This window comes from Nicotiana tabacum, chromosome 5, assembly GCF_000715075.1.
Source record: "Nicotiana tabacum cultivar K326 chromosome 5, ASM71507v2, whole genome shotgun sequence".
NCBI classification, from domain to species: domain Eukaryota; kingdom Viridiplantae; phylum Streptophyta; class Magnoliopsida; order Solanales; family Solanaceae; genus Nicotiana; species Nicotiana tabacum.
Window position 1 is genome coordinate 62,789,161 of NC_134084.1, and position 14,109 is coordinate 62,803,269.

At 33.0% G+C, this 14,109-nt stretch overlaps 1 protein-coding gene across 1 annotated transcript; it reads right to left on the reverse strand.

Moving 5' to 3' along the window:
* Window positions 1–6,907: 6,907 nt before the first annotated feature.
* LOC142180793 (uncharacterized) lies at window positions 6,908–7,789 on the reverse strand. Its single transcript, XM_075252867.1, has one exon. It carries the CDS (start codon window positions 7,787–7,789, stop codon window positions 6,908–6,910), a length of 882 nt encoding a protein of 293 aa, XP_075108968.1.
* Window positions 7,790–14,109: the final 6,320 nt, after the last annotated feature.

The window sequence follows — 14,109 nt, forward strand, 5'->3', positions numbered from 1 at the left end:
CTGCTGGTATGATTACTCTTTATTACGCATGTACTGTCTTCTACCTTTTCTTTTTCTGCTATGCATGTTAATCCTTGCTTAGTTTTCTTTACTCTTTTACCATGTGTATTTACCGTTAAGTTATTTGATCTTGTTTACTCGACTTTGTTCATGTTCTTAAATGCTTCATCTACTTGTGTTCACGTTTGTATTATCTCCTTCTTCTGAACTTGTTTAGCTTCCAAGTTTTCTCAAATATGTTCTTCATGATTTTTCTTCCTTTGTCATTCAAACATGCTATCATATCTGTTTTGTTGAGACTCTAAAACAAATGACTTGCTCTCTCACTTCCATGTCTGATTTAATTTTGAAACCCTAGGATTTGGGGGGTTTCCTTTGACGATTTTTATTTTTGTGTTCGAGTTAAGGCTCCACTTTGGGACCCTGAACTCTCAGAATCGCTATGAGTTTGCAAATTGAACCTGTATCTTTTTGCTTATGATTCTGAACTTCTCTTCGATTAAACTCTTTTCTAAATAATTTGACAATCTCTTCTTGATTCACATATTTGTGTGCTTTATATATGAGAACTCTTCTTTCAAAAGGTTTTGCCAACTACTAATTGATTCCGAATTCCTTTAATGGTGTTTACTTGATTGTTACTGATTTTCCCTAATTGAACCTTTCTTTACCCTTTTTCTGACTTGGTTCATTCGAACAAAGCTTGCAGCTATGATTTTACTGGCTGTTTGATTGATTCCCTTTCCTTATTTTTCACAAACCATGTACCATTGGACTTTTGCCTTAATAAACTCTGTGTATTTACCCTTATATGTTACTTTGGAAAAGGTTTTAATCAAATTCTTTCCTTAATTGTCTTATGCCCGTTCGAAATCAGAATCCCTTAACCAAAGGGAGACTTTATGTGATTGATTGCAAACTATTTCCCTTACCTTTTCTTACTTGTTTTCTGTACTATAAAAGGGGACTACCCTTCTACACTTGAACACACTTTGAATTGCATACTCTTACACACACACACACTCAATTACAATACTCTTTCAATTCTCTACTCTCTTCTGAGATCTTTTGTACTGCTTACTTACAATTTGGCTTATAAGACTTCTGCTTTCACTTATTTGTTTCCCTGAAACTGGTATGTCCTAATTTTGATTCCAGCATTATCCTATGTGTTTACTTTACAGTTGCTACACTCTTGGCTACTTTCCTGTTCATGTTCTGTATTAAATATGCTACTCTCTATTTGCATCTGCTGTTTGTTGTGAATTCCCCATACCCCTACTCCCTTCTATGTGTTTGAGTTAAGGTTTATGGCATGGCAGTATCCAAATTGCTGCTCAGGTCTGAACCTGATCCTCAATGGATCTTAACTCCGAAAATGTGGCCTAGTAGACTGGTTAGGGTGTGCCAGTACTCCTTATTGTTGGGTATGACCACCAGTTTACGCTGGACTTGCCCTAAATCCCCTCTATTGCACTTTCACTTACTCCTAGCCTCTAATTTCTGCCCCCCCCCTCCTATGAGCATTCCCTTGGGACTTTGAGTTCCCTCTGAGCTTGGACATTTGGGGGCTGGCCCTTCCACACGGCACTATAATTTGATTCTACAATGACATTTTAGGGTGTAAGCATTGCCTGGAGTTCTTAAAGCTCCTTGGAACTTTGACACATCCCAGATAAGAGAAAGGCTTTGGAAATCTGATCTTTGGAAGTTGGTTTATTTCATATTTCAGACCTGGGGTCTGAACTAGGCTCTCCTTGGTTGGAATCTTTTATTTCTGATATATTTCTTATCTTTTTCTTATTCATTCTGGTCTGTAATTATCTTGTAATAAACTGCTGGGGTGTTAGTGAAAAAAGGAGGGTCAGTCCTGCATGCAAAGGGGTAGATACCAAGTTCATAGGGAATTACTATACTTCTGAAATTCTGCATCTCATGTAGATACCATGTTCATAGGGAATTACTATACTTCTGAAATTTTGCATCCCATGTAGATACCATGTTCATAGGGAATTCGTATACTTCTAAAATTCTGCATTTCATGTAGATACCATGTTCATAGGTTTTTCTGCACTTCATATAGATACCATGTCTATAAGTCGTTTTTGAAATTCTGCATATCATATAGGTAATATTCCTATAGGACTTCCTGCATTTTGCATATGCATCTATCACTAGGCAAGCCTGTTTATAAGATTTAAATAACTAACTGCATATAGATGACCTGCCTATAGGATTTCTGCATGACAATAACAGCGCATAAAATCAGTACCGCCTAGAAAGCATGCCTATAAAAGCTGTCAACCAAACCTGAATCGTCAACTCACTTATAAGCCTAAAATCAGTAGCAATAATTTTTAGCGCCTGCAGATCTTATGTCCTTGTAATTGACAATTCTTTTTTCTGCAATCAGTTTACTTCTTTATTTCTGAAACTAATATATATCATGCATGTAGGTTCTGTTTAACACTTAGGCAAGCTTTAGGGTAAAAACTATAATTGCATCGGTCTTTGATAATTACAACCAGCAGGCAGGCCTAATTCGGACTTCTTATCTGAAAATATGTGATAAATCAGCATGCCTTAATGTTTATGTTTAATTCAGACCTTATCAGTACGTGTAAGACATGCTAAACTATATGATTTTCTCTGATTTAAGGAGGTTTATTTGAGCCATATTTGCTTACTTGCTTTCCCAATACTTGTTGTATATGTTTTGAATGTCGCCTTTGAATTTTATCTATTTTAAAAAAAACTGCAAAAGCCCCAGCTCCCTCCCCTTTAGGATTAGTAGTCCCATATTCCTCCGCGACTGATAGGATTGGGACGGGTAATAGCATGCAATAAGTAATGATACTATTCCGCGCTTTAATACCTTAACGGGGTGGGAAGGGTTGATATAGAGATGATGACCGATGCGCTAATATCACGTGCGACCCCTCTTTTTTGAGGAGTGATTGTTGTGTATTGCATTGAAGTGATCCATATTAATCGTAAACCTAGGACCCCCTCCCCTTATTAGCTTTCATCTCTTCTCGTGAAACCATTCAAATCTTTTTTTTTTCATAAATTTATGTCCTCTCTACTTACCTTCAAAAATTTTCAACCTAATTGCAATGTTGTATGCAAGTCCTTATTTGAGCCTTGATTGTTTACTTGTAAAGTCACAATTGTAACATGGTCGGGACCACACTAGTCGATCTTGAGGGCTGCCTAACACCTTCCCCTCGAGATAATTTCTAGCCCTTACCTGAACTCTGGTTTTTTCAACTCAAACCTTTCTTAAAGTGTCCTAATGCACTATAATCATTAGGTGGCGACTCTTAAAAATTCCAAAACCCTATTCTCGAAATGGAATAGAGTTGTCCTCCCAATGTCGTATACCCGATTTCGACCCATAGAAAAAGGGGGCGTCGACAACATGGCGACTCTGCTGAGGAACTTCTTTAGGCTTTTACCATTGCATGTTGCTTGTGACTTTGCTATCTCATTAATTGATTTATTTACAGTCTTTTATTCTTTCACTACGAAACTGACTTGGCTCTTCATGTCTTTTCTTTCCATTAACTGCTTTCCTTTACTGCTTTATTTCAATACTGTTGTGATTACCGCAATTATTGTAATCATTCATCTTATGAACGTGGAAATACATGTCAATTTGTTTCATTCTTGTAAGCTGCATTTTCAATACCATATTCCACTCGTGCCAAACAAATACCATAGCGACGCTTATAATGAGTGGTTGCACTCTTCCAATATTATCACCCTTTAAAGTTGGCAAAGGCGTATTTGCCGTAAAACCAGTCGATCAGTGGTGCGGTCTACGGTTCCATGCCTTTCCTTCTTGAGTTGTCCGCTCAAGGGTACCTGTCTAATTCCCCAATAGAAACCTTACTCTATTTAACTGTGCATGCATTATGGTAAAACCTAGCCGAGTCAGTTATGTTTTCCTCATAATGACTCATTAAGATAACCTTGTCCAAAGTCCATCGGGTTTCCCTGAAACCTAAACAGACACCTATATGTTCTATACATTTATTTGGAGAACTAAATGTTTTTTATGCTGATTATTGGTATTAAATAGTCGAGTACGGTGGGTGTGAGGTATTAACCCTTTTGTTTTGCAGAAAATGAATGACAAAGTTCCTGACTTCGGTATGGTAAACATACCTTCACTCTTGCAGACTTGGTAGAGAAACCTCCCATCGAGCAACCAAATCAATGAATGGAAAGAGAGAGTCACCAAGGCTAGTGAGAAGCTAGAATACCTGGAGTACAGCTTGCTGGAATTGGAAGGGAAAGTGAGGAAAAGAGTCATCGACTATCAAAATGCTGAGGAAGGCAAAGGAGAACGTCTGGCGATAGCATTTTTACTGTAAAATTTGCGCGAGCTGGAGGACTTGATCAACGAGAACATTCAACCTGAAGAAGGTCCTTCTGGGACCAAGTAGTTAGGAGTCTTTCTTTTCGCTTTTAATGTAATAAGGCCAATGGCTATTAGTAACATTTTTCTTTTCCGCTATTTTAGTGTCGTTTTGGGATTCGTCTTATTTTTGTCAATAAAATGGGGCATTTAGCATTATAAGTTCTCCAAATTAACTTGTCTCTAGGCCTACCTCGGGCACAACGAGGCACCCAAAATAGGACACGATTTATATTCTTGCACAATATGTTTAAATATTGGAACATTTTTTCTTCATAATCCGCACTAACTTGTTACCTTTTTTGTTTTTCTTTTCTTTGATTATTCCCCTCCCCAAAGGTTAGATCATGCATTCTGGCACCATCATCTTACAGTACAAGATCCAAGGGCCCTCCGTCTCATCCTCCTCCGACTCCTATCCGGAACAAGAACAAAGGTAGAATGGGAGATTCAAGTTCCATAAAGGAAATTGAAAGAATTGAGATTCCTCAGGGTACCCCGATTTCTAAGAAAACTGCTGCCTAACTTTATCATTCTCTCCCAAGTTCGAAGAACTGGACCAAGTTCGAAACTTGGCAAATTTATCATTCTCTCCCACCACTCCTGATGTCAACTTTCCAAATGCTCAAAATCCCGCAACTCCATAGAAAACCCCACAACCACAGATGCAACCCACTCATGCTCAACACTGCAACACATGACACGCTCCAAACAATACTCCACTACTCATTCCTGAACCACTGAACACCACAAACAACCATCTCTACAACACTCCCATCTACGTAGATATCGTACCCCACTACACTCAACCAATCTCAAGTGCACCTGAGTCTGATGACAAGGACTCTCTTATCAGAAACTTGGCAGCAGAACTCAAGAAGTTGACCAGCCGAGTCCAGGGAATGGAAGGAAACAAAGATATAGAGGGGCTGAATTATGAGGACCTCTACATTCAGCCCGATGTTGAACTTCTGGAGGGGCAAAAACCTCCCAAGTTCGAAATGTTCGATGGCACGGGAGATCCCAGAGCCCATTTGAGGACATATTGTGATAAGCTGGTCGGAGCCAGAAGGAATGAGAAAATACATATGAAACTCTTCATGAGAAGTCAGAAGGGGGATGCTTTATCCTGGTACATCAGTCAGGACCCCAAGAAATGGACAAGCTGGGTAGGTATGGCATCGGATTTCATGGATAGGTTCCGATTCAATACAAAGAATGCACCGGATGTATTCTACATCCAAAATTTGAAGAAGAAGCCAACATGATATATTTGTAGTTGATCATTAATCTGAATATAAGTCTAGTTCATATAAATCTAAGATATCTATTTATTCTGATAAAATTAGTTCTGTATAGCCTTGTTCCATTATGTTAATTATTTCAAAAGAAATTAAAATATCATAAATTTTTCTCCTAATGTCGTTATTAAGTTGGTTCGAGGTATATAACATGAGTGTTTTGTAATCATTATTGTTATCTAGTAAATAAGTGGGGTTGTTCATAAGATATTAATATTTTTCCTTATTATTCTTATCATGTGTTTACTAAACATATTCCCTTTAACCTCTTTGTTTATTATAGAGTTCATCATGTTTTAATACGTTATACTGAACAATCTTTTCTGGTCACTACCATGTTTTTCTTGCTTCAATCATTTACCCTAACAGCGCCTCAACTCCGTCTACTCCCCTAAACGGCTTCCATGCCTACCGGTTTCGACCTTAGGATGGCATAGTCTGGGCTTAACTACTCTCAGCATTATTAGACATGGCAAACTTTCTCAAGATGTTCTTCATAACAGTACTATAACATGATAAACAGTTAAGATATTCAAGAGATTATTAGGAATATAAAAGTTTAGTTAGACATGATTGTGAATAAACTTACCTGATCTTGTAACTCGTTTGAATGTTCCATAGTTGTTTAAGAGACTTGTAAATAACTCAGATATTTTTTATAAGAGAGAGAAGGTGAGGGTGTGTCCTCTTATCTTCGGATTTACAAACTATATATAGAAAATTGAAACGACTCTTACTGTTTACAAATGACTCTTCATGAACGATCTTTACTGTTCATGAATATGACTCGTACTATTTACTTTACGACTTTTTTACATGACTCTTACTATTCATGAATGACCTTTACTGTTCATGAATATGACTCGTACTATTTACTTTATGACTTTTTTACATTATTTGTTTTCAATAGTTGTCTTCCTTATTTGTCTTCTTGCTGATATCTTCATTCCAGTTGTACTTCTGGTACATGGTTATCTTCTCCGCTGCATTTTGAACATATATGATCTGGGTATTTGTGTCCTACTAATTTGTAGTATCTCGTCAATAATTTATTGGAAATAAATCTTTTCTTTAGTGCTCTTGTAGTTGGTTGTATCTCTGGTTTTAGTAATGATAAAATCCATTTTTGGACTTCATCCATATCTCCTTGTCGTAGTTCTCTTGAATTTGCATATATCATTAGTTAGTCCCTTGAGTAGTAGCTCCAGATAGCATTTTCTTGTAAATAATTGTTGGCTAGCTCTTGGATAATAGTTGCTATCCCAATTATTCTTTTGTTGGCATAAAAACCTGGTATCTCGATTTTCGGTATTTCTGGTTGTTGTTCTATTTCTTCTGGTATTATCATATCTCGTGTCAATCCTATTTTTACAACTTGTATAATAGGTTTTATCTCATCGTATAGTATCTCAGCTGGTGCTGTATAGAATTTTATAAAAAATAAATTTCCTTTTGTAATTCTTTTGAATGTAATAAATGCTTTATATAGCTCTGGTATTCCACTTATCTCTTCCCCATCATAGGTATATACCGTGCTAAGTAATCCGTAATTGTAACATATTTTTACTAAATTGGCTCTAGTTTTTGGCTGTGCAATAAGCCTATTATATCCTTGGAGTTTTTGGGTTAAATAGTCCTGTGTTGGATCTGTTGTAGTAGTTGCTCTGGGGTTCAGGTTTAGGAATGTTTGAATTTTGTATATATTCTCAATATAGGTATGAGTAATATGGTTGTATATTTTGTTATTTTGGTGTAGGCTGTTGGCATAGGTTGAGGTTTGTGGTGTTGTAACTATTGTTTCTTTTGGCCTTTTCGGAGTAATTGGTTTATCAAATATGTTGTTTAAATTGACATTGATATGTGGCTTCTTGTTAACTTGTTTATTTGTACCTGCAGCTGTATATAAACCAACTGTGTTATGGGTTTTTTGGAGTTTCCCAACGTCTCCTTCTAACTCTGGAAGTTTTGAGTCTTCCGATCGACTTAGCTCCACATTTTTATAGTCATGCTGCTGACTTGACTGGCTTTCTTTTAGCTGTTGAAATCTTTTTCCCATACCATCCATCTGTAAAGATAGAGTAGTAAGGATTGCAAATATATCTTTAGTTTCTTGTCTTTCATCAGTTTGGGTACCTTTGTCTTGATAGGTAGTCTGCAATAACATTCTTGTCAGTCCTTATTACTTCAATTGTAAATGTAAAATTTTGTATATTTAATACAAGCCTTCTTATTTCCTTCGTAGTTACTGAATCTTGTACTTTCCGTGTTATCCACCATTTTACTTGTGTATTATCTGTTCTTACAATAAACTTGTTATAAACGATATATGCCTCAAACGCTAACAAACATTTATATAATCCAAATAATTCTTTCCTATTTATCTCCCATTTTAATTGTGGCTCCGTGTATGATCCTGAATAATATCTACAATGGTGTTCAATCTTTTCATTATTATATTTATATTTTAGAACTCCTCCGTAGCTGTGGTCACTAGAATTAGTTTCTACTATGTATGTGAACTGTCTTTTTTCATCTGAAAAATATAGTTTTGGTAATTTTTAACACATATTTTTGATCTTCTTTATATGTATTTTATCTTGTTCGTCAAAATGGTATTCTACATCCTTTTTTAATTTTTTGTGTAATGGTTTTAAGTTTTCTGCTAATTTAGGGATATATTCTCTTACTTGGTTAACTAATCCTAAAAATGATTGTAACTTATTTTTTGTATCAAGTGTTTCATTTAAGTTAATTATTTTTTGTACTATATGAGTTTGCATTTTATTCCATTTTTATCTATTTGTATACCTAAGAATTCTATTTGATTTTTCGTCACTTCTGCTTTCTTTTTACTTAAACTAATTCCTGATATTTCTACAATGTGTATGAATTTTTCTAGTAATTTTATATGTTCGTTCTCTGTTCTAGAATATAACAGTATATCATCTATATATATTATGCAATTTTCTAATTGGTCAAAGTAGTTATCCATAAAATGTTGGTATCTACCTGGTGCATTTTTATATCCAAATGGTAATACGTTCCATTCGTAAAATCCTTGTGGTACTGTGAATGCTGTTAACTTTTTAGATTCTTCTTCTAGTTTTAAATGGTAAAATCCTGATTTACAGTCAAATTTACTAAAATAGTTATATCCTTGTATTTGTCTGATTTTTAGTATTTTATTTGGTATCGGATAATTATATGTTTTTGTTTTTGCATTTAAATTTCTATAATCTACAACCATACGACTTTTCCCTCGTTTTTGTTCGCTATGCTTATTTACTATAAATGCTGGGCTAGTGTGTTTACTATTACTTTCTTGTATGTACTTATTGTCTAATAATTCCTGTATGTGTATTTTAAATTCTGTTAGATCATTAAAATTATATTTCAAAGGTTTTTGTGTTATTATACTATTTTCATCTATTAGTTCAATTTTTATTTTTGTTTTATGGTTTTTCCCAACCTTGTAGTGGATTATCATTATATAGAAGTTCTAATTTATCTTGGAGTAGTTTTATCTTGTTTATTGAGAAAATAATTATTTCTATATTATGGTTGCTTTGTATCATATTTTCTAATTTTTGGGTAATTTTTTCACTTCCCTTAATCCAGTGTGTTGTTTTTCTCAATTTATTATTAACTCTTTTTGCTCCTAATCTTTGCTTACACGGAGTAGTAAACCACCAATGTGTTTTTGTTATAATATGTGGGTATAACTTATCTAAAAATGGCATTCCTAATAATATATCCTTATTTGTGAATTCATAACTATATATTTCTTCTATGGTTAATATTTTATACCATATTTGTATTTTTAGATTCCTTACTTTGTATGTTATCATACTTCCCTCATTGTTAAATCCTGTTACTACTATGGGGTTTTTTAGTTTTTTCCATTTACTTTCTGGTAGACAATTATGCCTACACATGTTAGCTTCTGCTCCTGTATCCATCATAGGTGTATAATATCTATTATTATATCCTTCTATTATTATTTTGGCAAGTATATATATATTTTTGGCAATATATTAAGGTTCTTTTTATTATTATTTTCTTATTTTCATAACTTATTGTTAATTGCATATCTTCTAATTTATATGGTTTGACTTTTTCTAACCATTTTATTCCTAGTCTAATGTTTTTATCTCCTTGATATATTTTAAAATTTATTAATATTGGTATTTCTCCAATAATTAATTCCTTTTCAGTTGTTTCTTAATTTTTTCTTAATGCTTTTGGTAATTCTGAATTTTGTTGTTCTATCGTCACTATCTCTTGTTCTGGTATTAGTTCTCTTATAACATAATTCTCTTCTTGTCCTGTATTTATTAATATTAAATATTTTCTTTGGTCCATTATTCCTGTTATATAATAATGGTGTGGGTTTATTTCTTCTATTTTTTGTTCTATTAATTTTTGTGGAGTTATGTAATCGATTCTTCTTAATGTACTTATTCTTGATGATGTCTCTGGTATTTCATTACTTGTTCGTTTTGACGTGCTTAATCTTTCTTTTACTATTTCTAAATCTTCTTCTATATCTATTTCCTTATAAATATAATCATTGTTGTCTATAACTGATACTATTCTTTCGAATGAATTTTCTATTTTTATTTTATTTATTTTATTTTTAGCTGTTATCTTATGTTTTGTTGTTAAGACATATAGATTTTTACATATTGCTGTAAATATCTTACTTCCTGGTGCTAGTTCTATTCCAGACATTTTCCAGTATAGCACTAATGATTTATCTATATTTTTATCATCTATTGCCACCGAATAGTTGGCACTTATTATGAATTTGAATTTTTGGTATATTAAGTTACCTCTTACTGCACTTATTATACTCTTTTCTATAGGCTGTACAATTCTATCGTCTGCCAAGTATATTTCTATAGGGGTATCTATTCCTTCTCTAAAATATGCTTTTATTAGTATCTTTGTTCCTCCTAAGTGTACGTATTTTATTGGATTTTTTGCTTTTATATCTTGTATTTCTTTATTTAATAGTTTTTAATTTAAAATTGGTATTCTTGCTTTACCTTTAATGTATTTACAGTCTATTATATGTTCTCTTTGGCTTACTACATAGTATTCTTCTTTTTGTCTTTTAAACCAATTCTTTATTGTTGGTACTTCTAATATTTTGTCTATGCTTAAATCCAATTCTTTTCCTTTTATTTGTTCAAATATAGTGGTGTCAAATATTATTTTCTGTTCTGAAGATTGTTCATCTTGGTGTTCTTCTTGTTGTATAATTTGTATATCCTTTTCAGTCATAATTATCTTCGTCTGATTCTTCTATTTCATTATTATTTATATCCTTTTCATTTTCTGAGAACTCGTTTTCTGATATCTCATATATGCTGTCTTCACTGCCTAATTCATAATCTACATATTCTATTTGTGTATATTTATCATTGTCTATCATTATTTCGGTAATTTGTTTCTTCTTTGGGTTTTTTGGTAATCTGCAATCCTTAGCTAAGTGTCCTAGCTTTCCACAATTGTAACAAGTACATTCTGTTAGTTTTTTCTTTTTTCTATATGGTTTTTTATGTTTGTAACTTTTTACATAATATCTTCCTCTTGGTTTCTTATACTTATATTTGGATTTATATCTTTTTCTTTTTCCTTCTTTATTGTAATATTTATCTGTGCAACCAAATTGGGGTGCTATTTTATTTTTGCAGCATGCCAAATTTTTTACTAATATTTTATCCATTTTGATATTTTCTTTATATTTTTCACATAATTCTATAAACCAGTTTTGTAGAAATTTTATTCGAGCTCCTAGAGTATCTGCTAGTTCTGCTTCATTCCAATTTTTTATTATTTTTGAGCTAAACGGTTCTGGTAATTGTGTAAAATATAATTTTCTTATTTCCTTACTTTCATCCTAACTGTATGTTCCTTTATAATAATAGTTTCTAAATGCACAAGTATATTCGTCTATATAACACATATTACATATTGCTAATTTTTTCATTAAATTCCTATTCGTAGTCTTTTCTTTATTTTGTTCTTCTACTTCTGTTGTCATACTACTAAATTCATTTCTTATTGCTATTTCATATTTATTCAATATATCTGTAACTGTTGTTGCAGCTGTACCATCAAGTTTTTTATTACTTCTTAATGTATCTAAGCTTTCACTTATTAAATTTTGTAACCATAATTTTACCGTTCCTATAAGTGTTCTTTCTATATATCCTGGTGTATCAGCTATCACTATTTTATTATCTATTAGTTGTTTTGAGATATACCCTATCCATAATTGGATTATTTTATTTATATCTGCTACACAATCTAGATCTAAAAAATTACATTGTTCAGTTATCTGTCTTGGTGTCCATTTCCTATTTAGCCTTTTATCCCATAATGTTTTGTTTCTATCATATGAATCATAACTTACTCTGTAATAGGTTGGGTTTAGTTGTCTTGGATTTTTTACTCCTGATGTGTTTGGTTTATCCTCGGCCATATCTCCTGTGTTTATTTCTGGATTTGTTTTTATTTTTTCTGTTTTTTCTATAAGTTCTGTGTACGTTTCACTTGTTTCTGAATAGTTTTCTCCTGGATCTTTGTCGTTATCACTTTGGTCATTTATCTCGTTTATGCTTATATTTGGTGGATTATCCTGTACCTCTTCTAACTGTAATTTAAATTTCTCTATCTCATTTGTCAGTCTTAGTTCTTGTTCTTCTTCTTTACGTTTTTCTTTTTCTTTTAGTTTATTAGTATATAGCTGTTTTAGCATTTCTAATTCTGTTATTTTAGTGTTTTTTACTTCTTCTATCTGTTGTATTTTTTCTTCAGCTTGCTGTTGTATTTCTTTAATTTCTCGTTTTCTTTTGTTATTCTAACCATTGCGGTTAAACTATCTTCCAGTTTTACAGTTTCTTTTTCTAACATTAAGTTCAGGTTATTTCATATTTTCTTGTATCTTCTTCCTAAGTTGGAAAAAATTACTGTTATTTTTAATACTTCTGGATTTTCATATGTTTTCACTTCTAGTGCGAACTCTTCTTTATTCATCTTTTATTTTTAAGATAGCAAAGATATTTATATTCTGTTTTAGATATTATATCTATTAATTCAGATAGCTAGCTTTGTTTGTTTTTGTAATACTTAAGTATTCATATTCTAGGTCAGTGTTGTCTTCCATGATTTTGCTTCTTAAAGTAAATGTTTATTTATCATAGCTCTGATACCAATTGTGTAAGTGTAGTCGGATGTTGTAAAAAGCGGAATTAACTTGATATATTTGTAGTTGATCATTAATCTGAATATAAGTCAAGTTCATATAAATCTAAGATATCTATTTCTTCTGATAAAATTAGTTCTGTATAGCCTTGTTCCATTATGTTAATTATTTCAAAAGAAATTAAAATATCATAAATTTTTCTCCTAATGTCGTTATTAAGTTGGTTCAAGGTATATAACATGAGTATTTTGTAATCATTATTGTTATCTAGTAAATAAGTGGGGTTGTTCATAAGATATTATTATTTTTCCTTATTATTCTTATCATGTGTTTACTAAACATATTCCCTTTAACCTCTTTGTTTATCATAGAGTTCATCATGTTTTAATAAGTTATACTGAACAATCTTTTATGGTCACTACCATGTTTTTCTTGCTTCAATCATTTACCCTAACAGCGCCTCAACTCTGTCTACTGAACAATCTTTTCTGGTCACTACCATATTTTTCTTGCTTCAATCATTTCTTGCAATGTGTACATGCCGGAACCGGTAGTGCAAAAGGCTAAGGCACCAATGCCAAGGCCTCCTCCTCCATACCCTCAAAGGCTTGCAAAGAAAAACAGTGAGAACCAGTTCAAAACGTTTATTGATATGATGAAGAGTTTGTCAATTGATGTGCTGTTGGTTGAGGCATTGGAACAGATTCCTTGATATGCAAAACTCATGAAGGATTTAGTAACTAATAAAAGATCAATGAATTGTGAAACTATAAAGATGACTCACCAAGTGAGTGCTATTGTGCAGTCAATGGCTCCAAAGTTGGAAGATCCGGGCGTTCACAATCCCTTTCTCTATTGGGAGCGTCGATATTTCCAAAGCATTATATGATCTCGGGGAAAGTATCAACTTGATGCCCTACTCGGTGTTCAACTTTCAGAAATAGGCAACCAAGACCCACATCCATGAGGTTACAAATGGCAGATCGAACAATCAAGAGCATGTTGGGTATTATTGATGATGTTTTGGTTAGAGTTTATAAGTTCATCCTCCCAGCGGAATTCATTATCCTTGATTGTGAAGGGGACTATAAGGTGCCTATTATTTTGGGTAGACCTCTCCTTGCTATGGGGAAGGCTCTTGTTGATGTGGAGGCTGGTGAGCTCACTTTCCG

Bases quoted from the DNA above. Each gene is read 5' to 3' on its own strand.
- LOC142180793 (XM_075252867.1), bottom strand. From the start codon at position 7,789: ATGGATGGTATGGGAAAAAGATTTCAACAGCTAAAAGAAAGCCAGTCA.